This window comes from Alosa sapidissima, chromosome 11, assembly GCF_018492685.1.
Source record: "Alosa sapidissima isolate fAloSap1 chromosome 11, fAloSap1.pri, whole genome shotgun sequence".
In the NCBI taxonomy this organism is placed as follows: Eukaryota; Metazoa; Chordata; class Actinopteri; order Clupeiformes; family Clupeidae; genus Alosa; species Alosa sapidissima.
Genome location: NC_055967.1, coordinates 3,497,143 through 3,516,894, shown reverse-complemented (window position 1 = coordinate 3,516,894; position 19,752 = coordinate 3,497,143). Strand labels below are relative to the sequence as shown.

At 41.1% G+C, this 19,752-nt stretch overlaps 2 protein-coding genes across 5 annotated transcripts; one reads left to right on the top strand and one right to left on the bottom strand.

Moving 5' to 3' along the window:
* Positions 1 to 1,617: 1,617 nt before the first annotated feature.
* On the top strand, positions 1,618 to 3,391 carry tmem17 (transmembrane protein 17). Its single transcript, XM_042108911.1, has 5 exons — positions 1,618 to 1,837; positions 2,176 to 2,279; positions 2,734 to 2,847; positions 2,931 to 3,074; positions 3,240 to 3,391. The coding sequence occupies exons 1-5, from the start codon at positions 1,723 to 1,725 to the stop codon at positions 3,336 to 3,338; spliced, it is 576 nt and encodes a 191-aa protein (XP_041964845.1). The 5' UTR covers positions 1,618 to 1,722; the 3' UTR covers positions 3,339 to 3,391.
* A 286-nt stretch (positions 3,392 to 3,677) lies between these two features.
* agbl2 (AGBL carboxypeptidase 2) lies at positions 3,678 to 18,848 on the bottom strand. 4 transcript variants are annotated; one of them, XM_042108739.1, is made up of 22 exons: positions 18,395 to 18,837; positions 18,207 to 18,267; positions 17,893 to 18,030; positions 15,808 to 15,993; positions 15,046 to 15,153; positions 14,509 to 14,653; positions 13,781 to 14,420; positions 13,554 to 13,696; positions 12,142 to 12,301; positions 11,630 to 11,756; positions 11,297 to 11,397; positions 10,940 to 11,061; positions 10,761 to 10,827; positions 10,564 to 10,659; positions 10,397 to 10,477; positions 9,642 to 9,687; positions 9,147 to 9,281; positions 8,926 to 8,959; positions 8,590 to 8,804; positions 8,059 to 8,200; positions 5,940 to 6,068; positions 3,678 to 4,144 (listed from the first exon to the last, which is right to left on the bottom strand). In XM_042108739.1, exons 1-22 carry the CDS (start codon positions 18,428 to 18,430, stop codon positions 3,961 to 3,963), a joined length of 3,096 nt encoding a protein of 1,031 aa, XP_041964673.1. In that variant the 5' UTR covers positions 18,431 to 18,837; the 3' UTR covers positions 3,678 to 3,960. The 4 variants fall into 4 exon arrangements, 3 of the variants coding, with proteins under 3 accessions (XP_041964673.1, XP_041964675.1, XP_041964674.1); XM_042108740.1 differs by having other exon boundaries at positions 3,960 to 4,092; positions 18,395 to 18,839; XM_042108741.1 differs by lacking the exons at positions 17,893 to 18,030; positions 18,207 to 18,267; positions 18,395 to 18,837 and adding an exon at positions 17,352 to 17,387.
* Positions 18,849 to 19,752: the final 904 nt, after the last annotated feature.

Genomic DNA, 19,752 nt, shown 5'->3' with positions numbered 1-19,752 from the left:
CCACTGTCTCTGTTTGCTGTGCAGTCTTATTGAATTTTGAATTTCTTGTAGTTTAGAAAGTGAGTTTGACGTTAGACATCACTTCTGTTTTGTACAATTTTAAAAAAAAAAAAAAAAAAAAAAAAGCAAGTTGTGTACAAATCACTTCAACAGAGTACATATAAATATTGGAAAAGGATTGCGACAGCTAAGATGGCCAATATGCAGAAAGATGAATAAAATGCTGCCCAGCATTCTCTAAACATCAGGGAACGTTCCCAAAAGGTTCCTTGACAGTTGCACAAAAACAGCTGTAAGAGGACGTTCCAGGAACGTTCTCTGAAGGCTACACAACACGATACCTTTAGAGGATGTTCCCAGAAGGTCTTCTAAAGGTGTACAGTTATGTGCAGAATAATAGCAGTATGTTTTAAAAAATTGAATAAAGCTCAATCCTTAGAATAGCTGTTAATTCCATAATATCAAGCATTGGGAACACCACATTCAATTTCAAATCGAAACATGACCAACATTGATCAAGTTTGTTATACCTTTAAAGAAGAAAGTGAAGAATAAGGAATGTTAGGCTGTTAAAAAAAAACAGTGTGTCTCAAGCTTTACTTTGAATCACTGCACTTATCTAGTTGCATTACCATTATTTCTGAGAGTTGCTGAACATCTGTGTTGCATGAGTCGACCAACTACTGGCACCTGTGAACAGGTATTCCAGCCCAGGACAAATTGAACTACATTCCACAATTCCTCTGCATTTTTTGGGTTTTGCCTCAGAAACCGCATTTTTGATGTCACCCCACACGTTTTCTATAGGATTGAGGTCTGGGGATCGGGCTGGCCACTCCATAACGTCAATCTTGTTAGTCTGGAACCAAGACTTTGCTCGCGGTGTGTTTTAGCTCATGTTGAAACACCCTTTTCAAAGGCATTTCCTCTTCAGCATAAGACAACATGACCTCTTCAAATGTTATGATGTATTGAAATTGATCCATGATCTCTGGTGTGCGATAAATACGTCCAACACCACAGTATGAGAAACATCCCCATAACATGAATTGATGATTGAAGATAATGCTTACAGATCTAAGCGTCCTATTTCCCTGATATAGCCTAGGCCTATTCTAAACATTTGGAAATGTAGGCATAGCCAACATAGGCTACAGTCCAGTAGAGCAACAGCACTTTGATTCCAAGTGAGAATCCGTCTAGCTCAGGTGTTCCCAAACTTTTCCACGACAAGGCCCCCCAAATACCACTAGGTTATGTTCAAGGACCCCCTTGATATGTTATTAAACCCATCAACAATACTACGGCAAATGAAAAAATACACTAAGCTAATCCTAATAATTATTTTAGCCATAAGCACTTCGTGATGGAGCATACAGTGTGTAAAAAATGCATTTGGGCTTTCTGCTCTACTATTATTCCCAGTCATTATCATCATATATATTGTTCAGATATGCAACAAATTATTATAATGGCATTGTATAAAAACCCTCATAGTAATAGGTATATTTTACATTTTTAAAATGTATTTATTTGTTGCTTTTATGTTTCCTTACAACTTGCTGAGGCCCCCCTGACACCCCCTTGCGGCCCCGGCCCCCACTTTGAAAACCACTGGTCTAGCTGACTGGAGTCTGTTGCCTACACGCCCCCATCATCCATACTACGCTCGAGGGAAAACCGTCTGCAGTTTGTCTCCACGGTTTCTATGTGGATGGAAACATGGATCTACCTGAGCCGTTAAGGCAACGACTGGGAGGACTCACAAGAACCGTGTTTATTGACCAGAATCGTACACAACCAACGCCAGAAGATCAATGTGTTTTTCTGAGTAAAGGTAACTTAACTGCAATTCGAAATAAAGATAGCATCTAACCAGCGGAGGGACTCATAATGAGCGCAAGTTAACTTAGGCAGATGAGCTGCCTCGGCAGCAAAATAGCAATTGCTAGCTGGCAGATTTGTGTAAAACTTTAGTGACCTGTCACATTTGCTGATTTATTTGTCGTGGCTCTTGAACGGTTAACGTTTAAGTTGGATAGCGTCAGCCGGCTAGTAGCTATGCCTATGGACCAGGCAAGCTAAGCTAGCCTGCTATACTAGTTGGTTAGCATGATAAACATTGCTCATTGGTATCCCTAACAATAAGCACTCCCCATGTTCTGAACTTCTTAGACGATGAAGTTGTCTCCAGTCTCCCTCTTCAGATGTCCCTTTACTTTAACCTGTGGTTTTTCCCTATGTGGTGGGTATGTGAAGTCATCATGCTCCACCTAAAGGTACGGATAGGCTATTTGTCTGTTTGTTAGTCCTGTCCTGTTGATTCACAACCTTTTTGTTTCCAAGGCCACCAGCTGTGTCCACCGAAATATTCCATATGTGCACACTCGTCCAATGCAGTTAGTTAAACATTCAAAACCAACTTTCTCCGTTCCAATAATCTTCAAATATCACGACATAATTTCCACATCGACAGATCATAAAACGTCTATTGTATGATATATGTATTCGTTTATTTCAATTACGTATTATCCTGCTTGAAACTTTATAAAAGGGTCTCATTTGTTACTTTGAAAGTGCATAGGTGCTATAATCTCAAATCAAGGCCTCCCTTGCAGCTACCCGAGATCCCCCTGTGAGTCAGACCCCCATGTTGAGAACATTAAGAACCCTGCTGCACAAAATGGATCTCCATGTTACTTGAATTCCATCTAACATGTTTCTCCCATGCAGTATCCAGTCCTTCCTGACTACTACAAGTTTATTCTGGTGACTGTCCTAATATTGATGACCCTTATTGAGGGAATTAGGCTTTACCTTGGCTATGTTGGAAACTTACAAGAGAAGGTACATTTATTTCTCTAGAGTAAACATTGTTCGTCAAATGAAATAAAACTGAAATCGTTTAACATCTGGTGCTTCCTCTACAGGTACCAGAGCTGGCTGGCTTTTGGTTGTTGAGTCTACTTTTGCAGTTCCCTCTCATTTTGTTTCAACTTTTTAATGAGTCCATCCTTGTTCAGCCACTGGAAAGAGGGGTCCATATAGTGCTGTCCTTGTTCGTTCTTACAGAGGTAACGGGCGATTTGTAAGCTGGTCAGTTCACTCTTCAAAAAGTTGATAGTTTTTTCAAGTTATAATTTCACTCACTTTTTTGATTGATGGTGTTAATGCAGAAAACTAATTATGTTTTCTTATGTAAAAGATAATTGATTTATTTTTGCCCTTTATCTGTACAGGCTCTGTCAGGTTTTGTGGCCCTTCGAGAAATGGTACATCACACAGAAAGCCATTTCCATCTTCAGCAGTTCGCTGGTGTCCAGGAGCTGAGAACATGATTGAGAACTATCAGCAGTGGAGATTTACTAACAGAACGATCACTCTGCACTAATTAAGTGTCCTTGTCATTTTTACATAAATCATTCATGGAGAATGCATTAAACATTTAAATAGAGCTTTTACATTAGTTTGGTGAAGCTCATATTGCCAATGAATTTCAGTGGAATTGAACAGAATGGCTTCCAAGGAAATTCATATCCACATGTAAATATCTGAGTGGCCAGCAAGTATCAAAGGTTTTATTTCTTAATTTAATATTGTAAAATAAATTATTTTATTTGTTGAATACAACAGGGAAAAATAAATCATAATAATGTTAAATAAACAGACCAACAAACTCAAAAGCAATGGTTGTGTGTTTATTAACAAAAAGTAAGTATAGTCTACTGCATACCTCAACAAACAAGTCCTGTGTATTACTAATACTAATTGTGCATTAGTATGTATATACAAATGTGCATTTACCCAAATTATAAAATAAAATAAAATCTACCTGCTCCAATTTGTGTCTGGGTAAAGGCAATACCAACACACATGCATCTGTGCCACCCTTACCTAAAGTACCAGTAAGACTGAGATGTACACTGAAGATAGACCATGCTGGCAAACTTGATCATCAACTCAGTACTTAACAACTTTGTCTATCTGTGCTGCAAAAAGTTCCTTAGGAAGTGGCTGTTCTCCGTTTTTGTCCGGTTTATAGGGTTTGTCACACTCTGCAGATGTGTCAGGGGAAGAGACCTGTAGAGTCACCTGCGATAACAGACATGTCTTATGGTCATCTGCCAGAGGTCTTAAGGTAAACCTGTGTAAAGAAATGACACTTATGATTTGCTTACTTTATTGCAAGAAAAAGAAGTTGGGTTTGAAATCATTGGACCAGCCTAACCAAACATTTTGATCAGTCTGGGATTCCAAATGTTCCTTCCTACTTAACACCTTGCAAGCTGATGATAACCCACATTGGCAGTAAGGAAACAATGTATTTAACTTTTAATGTATACATTTACACATTCTTGTTCTTTGATGTTTGCTGGCCTTTCTATTACTGTTCTATTGATTTGTCTAGCTCTAACACTGCCGCCACTGATTTGAATGTGTGAACTGTTCACTGCAATGGCATCCTCACTGGTCGCTGATTGGTCTATCCTGGTGACTGAGTGTACAGTATGCTACTACTGTGTCTACTACTGAAGCACATCTTCAACCTGTGTCTCCGTCTCGGAAGAGTCCCAACACTGGAAGACATCATGTCTCATCCCCGTCCCCTAGAAGCCACACCCAAGTGAGCTCAATGACTTCAGGCCGGTCGCTCTTAACATCAGACGTGATGAAGACCATGGAGCGACTGGTTTTGGGGATACTCAGACCTCAGGTACGCCATTCACTAGACCCGCTACAGTTTGCATACCAGGAGAACGTGGGCGTGGACGATGCCGTCACATATCTCCTACACAGGACACATTCTCCCCTGGACAAGGGGAAAAGTGCTGTGAGAATCATGTCCTTTGACTTCTCCAGTGCTTTTAACAGCATCCAACCCCTCAGACTGGATGACAAGCTTCTGTAGATGGGTGTGGATGCTCACCTGGTATCCTGGATTGCAGACTACCTGACAGAGCGGCCACAGTTCGTCAGACTGAAGAACTGCCTCTCCGACACAGATCAGCAGCATCAGTTGTAGTGTATGTTGTGTGTGGTGTCTTAAAGGTTGTATCAGCGATAGCGGGGATACGTCACTTCTGTTGATGTTCAAACAAAACAGAGAGCTAGCTCGCTACTCCCTCCCCCTCCCTCCCATCGAATTAAAACTCCGCTAAACGTGCATCTCGTCGGTTATTGGTCGAAACACTTTATTTTGCCTTTGAGTGGTTGCCAACCCTTGTTGGTAGCAATTGTTTTTGTGTACAGATCTTGGAGCCTAAGCTGCCTACAGAGACGCGTTTTTTGATGGCCTGCTTATGGGGCAGACTGCTAGCGGATCGTTTGGAAAGATTAGATGAATGTGATCATTTATGTTTGGGCCTTTTTTGGGCTTGAAATCGCTGATACAACATTTAAAGGTTGTATCAGCGATTGCAGGCCCAAAAAAGGCCCAAACATAAATGATGGGACCTTGAATTTCCCCTTGGGGATCAATAAAGTATCTATCTATCTATCTATCTATCTATCTATCTATCTATCTACTATGAATAGGCGTTCCAGACTGTGATCTCAGTGAGAAAATGAACTGACAGAAGGACAGAGCCAGTCTATTAAGTCTAACCCTTTATCATTTGTCTCTGAAATGTTTGGCGGTTGTTATTGTACTTCCCATAACTACACTATATACACTGATTACTGTATACACAAGCCTCAATTCACGATGACTCAAGGTCATTCTGCATGGCTGACAGTGGAGTAACTGGACTCTCCCTGCTTTAATCATGTATGGAAGAGTTGTTTTTAGCCAAATAGTGAGCTGGGTTTCTTTTGTGATATTTGTATCATCCCTGTAACTGGATAAGAACATGAGCACAATGGCCAGGTTTCAGTTTCAGTGTGTGTTCAAATCAGGGCTCTATTCACAGACAGATGAATAGGAAGCTCTCTGACAGTACCTTTTCTCAGATGGTGCTGGGACCATCCTTGGAATGTTCTGACCGATGCTTCCCCTCAGTTCTGTTAATTTTCCTGTGTCCAGCTTGATCATACCCAATCCTGCCTGGTCACCTGGCGGTTGACCATGGCTGAAAGAGACAGTGTTCGGAGAAAGATAAAAGTTACAAAAACATGGGGAGACAAATTAGTTTTACTTCCCCAATGGGGCATATATGGAAGAGCAAAGTTAAACACTAGCAGAGAAAACAAATGCTACATTCTAATGTTCTATGACTATTTTAATGTTGACAATTTGCGTGTGGTTACCATGGGGGGAAAAAGTTATTCCATAGCTGCCCCAATTTCACAAATTAACTTCTCTCAAAATTGGCTAAATGTTTCTCAAACTATGATCTATCTAGGACTAAGCTTAAATTAGTGATAAAGCGCTCAAAACAAAATGCAGCTAAAAGGACACTCGGTGAGTGCAGACCTACAAGGGGCAAATTCCCCATCTCGCAATGTTAATGTAAAATTGCACTGCACTTGCCAAGAGTGAAAAATAATTTGTGTAGATTCCTCAAAATGTAATGGGTTCTACCCAGCAAACAATTTTCATCTCGGGGGACGTTTCGCAGACGTTCGCTGAAGGATGCGGCAACGTTCGCTGCTAACTTTCCCTCAAGGTCATTCAGAAAAGTTTTCTTGACAGTGCCAGAACGTTCCTTGAAAAATCGGTTCCGTGAATGTTCACGGGACGTTCCTTGAACCATGTTTAAAATTCGAGCAGAGAAAAAACGAAGCCTACTGAGCATGATTTCATTTGAGAGATAGCCTATATCAGCCTACGATAGGAGAGAGACTAAGTGCATATATGAAATCTAATTGTCATTGATTTATTATTAATATTTTTCCTGCTATTTGTGAGTGACAGGTGCTTGAGGTGCTTACCTCATGCCAGTGATAGAGGGGGGATGCAGTTATCGCTAAGTTAAAAAGGCAAAGAATCAGCTAGATATTTATACCTAGTATTCACGTTTACGGTGTCTCATCACAATAAACTAGCCTAACTAAACCATTTTCAATGGGCATATGCCGTCATGTTATTGTTCAAAACACCAGCAAGAGAAGGCTAAACTGTTTCAACCATAAAATCAAAACAATAAATGCATGCTGGGAACTAATAGGCCTAAAAGGCCTAAAGCTAAATTATGGAGTGTTGTAACCTCAACATGAAAGACGCTTCCAAATCAGCACAGCTCCGGTGCTTTAGTGAATCCATTGTCAAACCAGACAGAGAGCTAAAAGTATAATGCTCGCCTATCTTTGGTTGAACCTTTGGGTCGAGCTAACATAATTATTGTTGTCAGGCAACCCCCACGACGAGTCTCTCTCGCTCTCTCACACAGGCACGTTAGGCAAAATCAGTTCCGTATGACACGATGATAGATCTACTCCAACGATTATACAAAAGTTCGACCTTAATTAATCCTTCAGGGAACGTTCCCAAAAGGTTCCCTGACAGTTGCACAAAACTATACCTTTAGAGAACGTTCTGGGAACGTTCTCTGAAGGCTACACAATACCTTTAGAGGACGTTCCCAGAACGTCTTCTAAAGGTGTATTTTTGTGTGACCTTCAGGGTACTTTTAGGAAACGTTTCCGGAACATCGGGTGTTTCCTGGGTTCCTTGGCTCATGTTTCTTCATAGCCTCAGAGAACCCGGACAAACCTGTAAGCAATGTCAATTGAGCAGTCTGAGGTGCGTTCTAATTACATACAGTACATACTTATAAACATAGGCGAACGTTTGCAAACAGTTTGCCTTGAGTTCTCGGTGAACACTTGCAAACAGTTTGAGAAGGTAGTTTTCCATGAATATACAGTGGAGCTGGACGTCAGCTGGTCAAAGTGTTACTGTTACAATGGAATGTAACAAATCGTAAAAAAAACTGTTCAGAGAAAACATATTCAGCACAAACGTTCGTCACTGTTTGATGAATTTGAATGCACCTCTGGTGTCATCCAGGCTTGTTCACCAAATGAAATGGAAAAATGGCCCAGTGTGTGCAATCTTGTTGACAAACAGGCAAATCAAACCGAAAACATGATCTCCTTGGCGGAGGTAGTGAGATGTACCTTTTACCATAAATGTCCATGCAGTGCAAATCAGGAAGGAAAGTGCTGCTGCATGTTTTAGGTTTACTGCTGGCAGCTTCATGGGTCTTTGTCATATTTAAGTCTTTGTCACCATTCTTCACAGTCGTAGACTGGGAGAGACCTGTAAGGAAACATTTAAGGAGATGTCTAGTATTTTGAACTTGGGCCCTGGTTGTAAATTACTTTTTGTGCCTACATTTTTGCTAGAGACACTTAACAGACAATACTGGTCTGGCATTAAGTTAGAACACTGAAACTGTCAACCTCGGGAAGGCTAAGAGAGCACATGGGGAAATGTCTAAGTATACCACTAGTTTTTGCCACTGACCAGGGACAAAAATGTTACAGATTTACACAAACTGAAAATTAGGGTTAACATAGATTATGTTATTAGAAAGGATGTCACTAATTTCTATACTCATATTTATATATTTATACAGGTTTACACTTTGAGTACTTTATCATCAAGCTAGCGGTATCTTGTACTGTAAAGTACACATTAATGCTCACCCATAGTATCATTTTCTTGACCTGTCCCGTGTTTTCCCCTCTGACGGATGGAGTTGATGGCTGGTCCTGACTCAGGTAAGTAGTATCTGATGGAGACTTTGGCTACAGTCCTGTGTTTATTGCAGGGAGGTATCTGGCGCTGAGATCTGGCCAAGTAGAAACAAACCGACCTGCAGGTCCCCAGCCAGCTGCTGGGCATGCTCTCTGGGACCACCCTGAGACAGTCACACACAAACATTCAAATCCAGAAACTGGTAACAAGTATCTCAAACAGTGAAGTGCATTTGTGTCTACATATCTGTCCCATATGCTAACAATAAAACCACATCTACTTACCTATGTGCTGGGAGAGTATAATGTAGAGGCTTTCCTGAAGGGGGTAGAATACAGTAACTGTAACAATACAATTGTACTGTAAACTGTAACAATAATTTACATAAAACATGTATGCATCAACTGTGGCACAAATTTAACTGATACACAATGACAACCAAAAAAGCAAATTTGACTTAAGTCACTTGAGTGCTGGAAGAGAATAACATATTCTAAAATCTGACCTTGGTGGGCTTTAACTCGGGGGCAGAGCGTCATGGCAGACAGATGCATTGACTGTAACTGCCTGTCCTTAACTCCAGACTGCTTTACAGCACCAACGCTGACTGGGCGACGTGGGACAGAGGGCGCAGCCTCATCTACTCGTTTGTGGACCAATGATAAACCAAAAACATTCTTTTAACGTTAGTTATGTGGATTTGTCAAATACACCTATGGGCCCTTATTTAAATAATGGGCAACGTGCGAAGTCTTCAATCTAACTAAAGTTAATTTTATAAAAAGGCAAAATCAACTTGCAACTTTAACACCATGGGTAAGACTTTAACGTGTGAATGGTGATGAGTCTGTTGCAATGCTGCCACATGCAAAATGATATTTATAGTTCTTGCATGAGAACTTTGTTGTCGCACTTTGCCTACCTTTTAAATTAGGGCCCATAAGTTCAATACAATATGTACCAATTTCTCAAAATTCTCAACATGTAAATACATCAGTACCCCAAGTTGCTCCACCTCTGCACAAGTCGTGTGTTGTCTCAGCCTCCTGCAACAGAGTTGATGTTTTCAAGTGCCACTCAAAATCACTTGAGAGGAAAGTCATACAATCACCAATCAAAAACATTTCTATTCTTCCTTGAAGGTCTCTGCACTATTCTTATACACCAACACTTGAGAGATCAGAAAAGGACTGTGAATGCCCCTGGCCACTACTGTGGTCAGCTACATTGACATGGTGAGGGATCCATGCACTTCCGCTCTGTTGTGCTGCACATCTCAAGCGAAGACCACGGTGAGCACAAATGGTGCAGTGTGGTGTAAATGCTTTTGCATACTGTTGATAACCACAAATAATTATGATGTTTTATAGTTGGAGAAGTATAAGTTGTTTCTGCATCATTCTGCACATGGTTTAACACATATCACTGAAGCAGTACCCAGATAGCAAGAGGCTGGCGGACCGCTGGCATTTTATCAGTTCTCTGGTGGTCTGCTGGCGGGTTGCAGACAAATTGCCAAATATTTTGCCACTAATGGTCTAAAATATTTTTAATTTGTTCAGTTATACTCCATATATCATTTTATTTACTTTTCCTAATATTTATGACAAGTTAAATTTAAGAGATGGTGGTCCAATGGCAGACCACAAGTGGCATGCCACCGGCGGCATACCACCAGCGGTCCACTATCTGCCAATCTGATTTTGTTATCTGGGTAGTTGGTCAGACAAACATAACAAATCACACTTCCCCTACCATCTGTCTGGTTTCTGTCTCTTTCACCATGGCCAAAGTATCCTGAGCCTTTTTCACAGGCACACTGCAGGGTGGAGATTCCTGTACAAAATGAGTATTGTTCATTTAGTCCTGATAAATGTAGAATAGTTGTACTGAGTATGTTGGTGTGAATAGTTTCTGATTACTGTGTTTTTTTGGACAGCCTTAGATATCGTCTTGCGTCCTAGACTGTGATGCAGCCGATCTCTTTCCTTACGACTTCGGAGGTGCCTTTTCTGTGGCTGGATTTGATTTGAACACATAGAAAAACCTAGTAGTGTTAGTACTGAAATGCTGCTTGCAACCAGAAGAAATAATAGTTTAGAAAAAAGGCACTACATACCTGGTCTGGGGTATTCATTAGGTGAACTGGGGGGCCATCTGACTCTGAACTGTTAGAGCCGCTGGTGCTGCAGAAAGACAATCCAATTTCAGTCTGATTCATGTGCCTGATCATTTATTGATCAACATAACTTCTAAGTGTGTAAGGGATTTTCTTTTGAGGTAAATCTAGATGATTACCTAGATTCAATGTCAGAGACTGAGACACCACCAAGGGATAAGCTGGAGTCCAAATCCTGACCAAGCCTCCTTCTGATCTCCAGCCTCAGCAAGGCACTCAGCTCAGCTAGACACTGGTTTGTCTGAGAAAAATAAAAAATACTTCTAAAGCTGTTCCTTCTATAATTACTGTCTTACTAATTCAAAGATGAACAAAACAAACTCATTGAATCACAAACCAGCCAAAAACAAACATATACCAGTACATAACTGGTTAAACAGGTTTCTACTGAAGGCACAATGTGGAAATGTGACACATCTATAGACAAGCTCATAATAAGGCACATACGGTTTAATATAGTGCATAAACTTGGCTACCTTGGTTGTATCTGGGTCACAGTAGTCCAACAGTGTGTCGCAAAGGTAATACCCTATTGACTTCAGGTCTTGAGTGGTGAAATGTGTACCTGTCCTATTACCTGCAAACAGACCATAACTATCAGTAGGAAGACTTCTTCTTATGGTCCTCCTAACTGTGAAAAAAACATGATAATGATGACATGATAACTGGTGAACCCTTAACCACCCTACTACAGTGTAGCCTACATCCCACTACTGAAGCTAACGGAGGGCTTCAATGCTAAACAGAACATTAGAAGATACAAAAGGAATGAGAATAGTATTTAATAGTAGAAGTTAGTGACACCCTACCAAGTGTGGAGCCACCAAAGGTTGACTCCATGGTATAGCTGTTTCTAATTCCAAGCTTCCACATGACAATGCGGCCAGTGCCTTCTTTGCTTTTCTGAACTTTAAACTTACAACTCCTGAAAGAGAACTAGGGGAACAAAAGAAGCACAATTTCACCAAGATCCAACATCAGCATGTAAATCAATAATATCTGTAGTACTTGAACTATGCAACACAGTGGGCCTTAATTTGAATTCTGGGTCTAAAGTCTAAAGTCTAACTAAAGCTTGCTTGCTTAATAACTATGCAAAATCTATTTACAAATGTAATATCATGAGAAAGGTCCTAAGCAGAAACAGTAGTGGGTCAGCTAAAAGCTGTCTCACATGGTGCCATTACTTCATGCACAGGAACTTTGCCCATAAACTGACTTTGCACTTTTCCCAGAGTTTATATTAAGGCCCTGTATCTTATGAACTCATAAACACAAAGTAAACAGCAGGAGCACACATTCTAGCATGTTTATGTTTCACCTTGTCATGAGCATTCTTGCTCATCATCAGAGGGAAGACCCTTTCCTGGAGGTTTACTGAGCTACTGCTCCTACTGTCACAGCCATACATGAAGACATTGTTTTTCCTGCTGTGTCCATGAAGGTCACAGTACAGTACAACTTCTCTTTCTGACAGCAGCCTGGGGATCAGAGGAACAACTCAAGTTAAAAGCCTAGTCAAATCCTCTATACACAAAACATAAACCCAGTCCGATTTGATTTCGATTTGATTATCGATTATCTCCCTATTAATTGACTAATAGCAATTTATACATGTTGATTTATATATCTGAATGAAAAAACCATGAATTCCTTAACATTGCAATATATGTTTATTGCTCTTCCAAAACAAAAGACTATTGCAAGTGCAAAGTAATGCATTCTTAGTCAGAGGTTGTAGCATTCAATAAAGTTCAGTAGTGTATAGGTCTAATTGAGTGCCTGTCACTTTAAGACGTTCGTGTAACACTAACGCAGTTAAAAGGCTGCTGATTTGTGGATGCAATTCATAATGTGGCCTAGTTAGTTCAAATAACGGTTTGTACTTCTCCTTGGGACAAGCACTTTTGAGTCTTGGAAAATACTTTTCCATTTACATCGGGATTTTGCAAACATTCAGTGTCAGAGTCAATAAAATGAGCCCTGAGTAACGAAATTGACAAGCAGCTATAAGTAAGCATGCTAAACTCAACATCAAAACAGTATTCTAACGTTAGCTTTGAGATACTGCTTGATTGCATAACTTAACTATGTCTCCTCAATGTACTATGTTTATACTTAAGACCTTAGCAGAGTTAACTTGACTGCAGCAGTTTTGAACAAATTTGCACAGCATGGTCATGATGCTAAGCGGATTTAATATCAATTTAGCCAGCTCTACGTGGCAACAACAATCCTTCAACAATCGTGAATATTTTGTGTTAAATGCACATGCAGAGGAGGGGCAGCGGGCTCGTTACGAGAGAGCGGGCGGGGCAGGGAAAGGCTGCGTGCGTAAAAAGTGCAGCTCAATGAAAGGATTTTATCTTATCTTTAATTTAAATAGTACAACATAGAACATCAATGTGTGACTACCGGTTTTGAGTTCGTGGCGCCCCACCACAGATTAGTCAACGTATGGGAAACACTGAAGGTGTAAAATTCAAAATATTTGTCAGCACGCGTTTTGGGTCTGACAAATCGACGCACATATTTTGCGTCGACGTATTTTTTGCGTCGAAGTAATCGATTAAGTCGAAGCGTTGTCCCAGCCCTAAACAATAGGCAGCAGCTCCTAAACCACTCAATCATCCCACTATCTAAAACCCTACAACCAGCTGTCTTCAGTGTCAGGTAAAAGCACAATCTTCGACATCGTAAGGTGTTTGTTTTCTACCACAGCTGTCCATTCACCTTTTCACCATATTGCGAGTATGCCAAACACAGGGGAAGGACTCCTGCAGCAGTGTGCGATAGTTGCGGTTGAGGTCACGGCCAGCCAGTGAGCAGCGGTAGTTCCCCACCACCACTCCATCAGGGTTGAGCATGGGCACTACCTTTAACACACAGAGGCACACTGATCACCATGAACATGTGAATATTCATTTATTGCTCGGCAAAATGAACATTGCTTTTCTCACCTTGAAGACAAACATCTCTCGAAGCAAACAGGCATCAGGAGAGTCACCAAGAAGGAAGTCGAGGAAGCCCTGCATTATCCACGAGCTGTTGGTCTCTCCTGGGTGAACCCTCGCTGTCACCACAACAGCCTGCTTAACGGGTCTCTCACCCAAGCTGCCGCCTGGGGCCGTGATGGTCAGCACATAGACCGGGTTTCCTGCCAGGCTACGGCACAACACCCGCAGCTTGCAGCAGGCCGCTTTGCTTGGCTGCCGCATCACGCTACACAAATAGCGCTGGAGGTCTGAGTAGGTATAAGGGTAGCAGTGTGCCAAATAGCACGTGTCCCCCTCATGTGGGAACTCCAAGGTCCAGGTCAGGGAGTACAGAGGTCGGCCATCCTGCTCCCGATTGTTGCGGTAGTACTTGATGCTGGCCCCTGTTCGGGTCCATCCTTGGCCATGCTCCCTCGCAGACTGCTCTGAGTACAGGAGTGGACGCATGCCTGAGCAGTACAGGCTACTAGACTTGAGCAGGTTGATGATGGTGAAGCGGTAAGTAATGGCAGCTTTCATGTTCTGCACCCGAAAGTAGAACCACTGTGTGTGCTTAGTAGTGTAGAGATCGTGCCGAAGTGTGAGCTCGTAGTCATGGACATCTCTGGACAAAAAAGCAAAATAGATCTATGATTTTAAGTCCTGTTTGTCTTCCAAGTGTAAACTGGCTGACTGCAAAGTCTTACACTTACACCTGCACTGCTTTCTGAAGGTTGCCACTCTCAAAGCGGGACTCAAAGGCCAGGGGAGGCTCCTGGCTGCTGGAACAGTGGACGTCCTTTATAGGGCCCTGGCTGCCTCCCACACGGGAGCATGTGAAGTGAGCCGTCTTTGTAGCTGTAGTGTCAGCATGCAGGGATTCACACAAACAAGACAAACTGATCATCCAGGACATTTTGTTATAATGAGAGAGGCAGGGCGGCTCCATACTGCGAGCGATTAGTCACCTTTTATGTCCAAATTTGTCTAAGATACAAAATAAGAACTTTTTTTTCCCGAAAGGTTGCACTTGCAAGTATGACTGCAAAGTCATGTCTTACATCACTGTAGAAATACTAGGGTTTCCATTTGTAGCCTATGGTTGATGTGTTTTCCCAAAAGCCACCTTTGCAGAAAAAAAACCCTATGTTGTCAGCTAGATGGTGCAGCATTGGATGTGTCTGAGGTAAATACAGATGTCATTTGTAAATGTTGTGGATCATGATAAATGTGAATATAAAACATCATACCTGGATTGATTAAATAAACTAAATTTCCTTTCTCCTCTCCTACGGTCATTGGTGTCCTTTCGTGACCAGTGCACTGGTAGAAAGGCTCTGCCTTTGGTGGGTCCCATTCTACAGAGTATAACATGGTTATAAATGTCATGTGAAACCCACGTTAGAACACTCCAAATATGCCTACTCTATCCCTCATAATCGACTATATTCAGGGTTCCCCAATAGGCTAAGCAATATCAAGTAGAAATCGAAATCCATAAAAGAGTACAATGTCATTCGTTCATTCATTCTCATTAGACCTATATGCTAAATTGCATGGCTTGTCCTTCACATTCTGTGAATTTACAGCATTTCATGACTTTTTCAGTCCTGAAAAAGGGATCTTAAAATGCCACGACTTTTCCAGGATATCCATGACAAGATTTTAAATATACATTTATTCATTTGGCATTCTATTGAGTTACCCCATAATATGCAGACTTTTGGTTTGGTTTACTCTTACAAAAACACAGACTATGTTCTTCCTGTTTTAAGGATAACAAAGCTCTATTCAGAGGCAGCTATTTATTGGACATAACTGTAGTCTCTGACACAGCCTGCCTATAGCCCTCAGATATTGAGTTCCAATAGACAAAGCGATGAATTGCATTGTCTATGAAATGTGCTGTTCAACTGACAGCTTGACTTGCTGACAGACTTACTGATTAATGTCAATCCTTTTTCATTTTGTTACGGACTTCCCTTAAGTATCAATTCATATCAGTAGCCTACCTGTGTGGTAGATGTGTCCAACAGTGACTTCACACTCAACAGGCCAGCGCACACCCTGAAATGGACTGGAGCAGGATGGAATGGCGAAGAGATCACGAGGCTCCCGGAGACGAGGAATGGGGCGACCCCCATCAAAATCAATCAGCAGCTGCCTAGTCCTGAGAGTCTTGGGCAGACGCAAGGGGACTAGCAAAGATGCAACACAGAACATGCGTTAAATAGTCGGTCAAAGTAAGGTAACACGTAACATACTAATTAGCTTAAAATGCTGACATAAAATGATCATCCTGTAAAGGTAATCAGCAACCTCTAAAAGACTAAATCATTTTGATATCCACAACCAGACACATTTGACAAAGAACTGGCAACAGGGTCCCCAGCCCGCCAGTGAAAGACTAGCAAATCGACACTAATATTAAACTACTCATTTCTAGACTGAGCAGTAATTTCACAGTATGTAGATCAGGGGTCTCAAACTCAAATGAGCTGGGGGCCAATTCTGCCAACGTCATCTGATTGGAGGTCTGGCTATTTCTGAAAATGCAATGTTCTTTTTTTCAAATACCACACAAAACTGCAAACAGAAAGTGCAAGTGTTTTTATCTAGTTTTAGACACCTGTGCTAGCAACCTTAGCTTATAAATAAAATAATGGTAAACTAAATATTAATACAAATTATAAAACAAATGAAAAGCATAAAAACAGGAATGAGTGTGTTTCATACCAAATAAAAATATTTTCCTCTCATAACTTTTTTAAACCTGGCAAACTATAGGCGTCAGGGTTAAGAAAGCAACACCATTGGATTTTTATATCAAAATTTCAAAAGGCCATGGCTTGAAAGTGGTCAGAGATAAAGTCCTACTGTAAATGTAAAAATCTTTGAGTAAAACAAAAGTTTATGAAGGGGGTAAATTTACCCATCTAATTTGCCACTGGATGGCAAGCACCTCAAATTATGCACCTTTCAGTAAATACTGGATGAACATATTTGAGCAGGTTTACTTTCCTTTTTTTATATTACCCACATAACAAATTAACAGGAAAACACCTACGATGTATACCAACACCTAAGATGTATATGGTTTCTAAACCACAAGAGCTTCATCAGACGTCTGATGAAGGGCTTGAGTGGGCCCGAAACGTCACGGTAATTAAACTATAACTTGGGAGCATATACTGGTGTTGCGGACTTTTTTTCCCCTCTCTCTCATCGTAAGTGTTTTGTCCAGCACCCAGGATCAGATCGGGATGTGCGTGCGTTTTTTCCTCTTTATATTCTAAACCACAAGGCCTACAATAAAGTATTCTGGTCAAATCAGTTCCTATCGCGGGTAATCTGAGTACCCAGAAGTTCGCATCATATTGCGGGTGACTTTGTAGTTTAGAGCCCTATGTCTACTAGCCCTGCTGTCTGTACCACGTCCATTACGGACACTATCATCACGATTACCACTGCAACCTCCAAGCTATGTTGGGCAGAGGGTCGAAATAAGCATGGTATGCTTAGTGGACACCGTCGTACAGTATACACGCAGACGCACCTCCATTCAATAGACGATCGATCATAATCTCCAAAAGGATACTCCTCCTAACATAGCCTACCTAAGACTTCATCACACGTAAACGTTTTTCAACATTTGGTGTAGGCCTATTTCTGCTTAATTTCTGCTTCAATTTCTGCAACACTATGGCCTGCATCGCTTCCGCGTCATTACAAATGCACGTCTTTGTGTTTCTTTGTGTTGTATTTCCTGAAATCTTTGCGCAGCGATTTTGGGTTTGAATGAAGCTCTGGATGTCTAGCACATAGTGGAGCAGAGTACAAATGAGATTTGTCACCGTACTTATCGTATATTTTAATCAGTATCGTTGTTTGTCGCAATTAAAAAGTCTCAAGGGCCGGATTACATTATTATTTTGACATACGTCGCGGGCCGGGTGTTTGAGACCCCTGATGTAGAAAGGCCAATGTAACATTAAGCCAACATAATTTAACATCAAAACACACAAATGGAATGGACACATCCTCATCACATGGATCCAAAAAAGGCCACTAACAGGTCGATCAATTAAAGCCCTCACATGTTTTTTCTGTATCTAGTTCATCCCCTGAATTGGAGTCCGGGCTGTCAGTTGAATGGGTGTCAGACTGACAGTCTTGACTAACTGCCCATCTGTCATAGGATGGAGCACTGGTCTGAGGAGGACAGGTAACCCTACCTGAAGAGAATGAAGAAATTAAAATGCTGAGAAAACATAAGATACACATACAGGCTGCAACAGACCCCCCACTAAAACCAAATGAGAGGTGCAACATGCAATACAGAGAATTCACATCCGACTAGGTCTAGCCATGTAACCTTAAAGTTAGAGATATAATAATGCCTCATGCCTACCGGTAAACAGACCGTAGTGCTGAAGGTGTCGTAAAATGAATTTGTCGTATGCATCAGAGGTCTAGATCAGACAAGAACTGCATTGTTATAATTGTCAAGCATTTTGTATTGTGAAAGCATTATAGACTATACTATAATGGGTCCACATAGTTTCGAAATTATCTTGTTTAAACGTAAATTAGACCCACCTGCATTGAAGAATCCGGTTCCGACGCGGGATTCATCCTCGTTTGCAACGGTAAAGTTATACCTGACGGACGATCTGTTGCAAATTAGCAGCTAACAACTTTTGCATGACCCAAATGTCCTAAAGCCAACTCAACTCTTTAACGTTAACTTTGGGTACCATTAAAAAAAGGTTGATAACTTTAGCTTGCTATGGCGATGCAGCATTGTCTGAGTTCCAAAACTCTAAGCTTCCGCATTTAAGGTGCCTTCAATAGTCCAAATATGAAGTTTACTGGATACTAGCAACTCCGTTGTTTTAATTTTAAAGTTGCTACCAGATTGAACGTCTAGAATCTACCCCTCAGTTCACCTCAACAGAATCAAAATCTTGCCTGAACACAGTACGTTGCTAAGCAACCATGGTAAAGTCACGTGGTCTATGCAATTACAAGCGCCCCCTCTCTAGATTTTTAAAGGTGCGATTTGTAGGATTGTTACCGAACGTTCTGCAGGCCAAAATCAAAACACTGGTGAACGTTCTCAAGACTACCAGACGCGAGCCTCTTCTGGGTTGCCAGATGTAATTAAGACTTAGCTAACGTTACTTGACCTGCAGCTGCTTTAACGTTTCTCCAGCCATGACCCAGCTACACATTACGGAAACAGTGAAAACAAAAAATACCTCTCTAACCAACGTAACATATTTAGCTGAAGTTAGCGATGCAGATGAAGTTTAGCCTAGGCTACCTGTTGTGGAGAAATATGGCCAGCTCTGCGTCAGACTTGATATTCTTCGTTTGACGAAGACGTCACCATCTCAGGAAGCTCCTCCGATGTCCACTTAATTTGTTTCTTGTTTAAATTTTGGAAATGTGCCTGCCTCTCGTAGGCGTTCATGACTACAACTGACAGCTGTTGACAGTTGGCCTTTGCTAATTTGGCAACCCAAATAGGAGGACGCGCTAGCCCATTATTAATACGCTATTCTAGAATGAATCGTTCAAAACATAAACGAAAATTCCAAGACATTCCGCCCCGTAACTCATTTTTTTTCATGGGTTTTACGGGGTAGAGTAATGTTGTCAAATAAGCCATTACTTCAATTCATCGTGTTTCCTTACTCTCTGACAACATATGATCATCATTTTTGGAATGGTTACAGTTTATTTTCCATTATTTCCTACATACTGGACCTTTAAGAACTACTGAAAGCACGATGGGAATAAGTCCCAATGTTAATAATCCCTCAAACCTTGGAAGGTATTGGAAAAAGCTGTACTTACTCAATTGCCCTTCACAGCACAGAAACTAAGGGTTTATAATCATGCATGACTTCTTGCAATGTTAATGCATGTAGCTAATAATAATGACCTATACC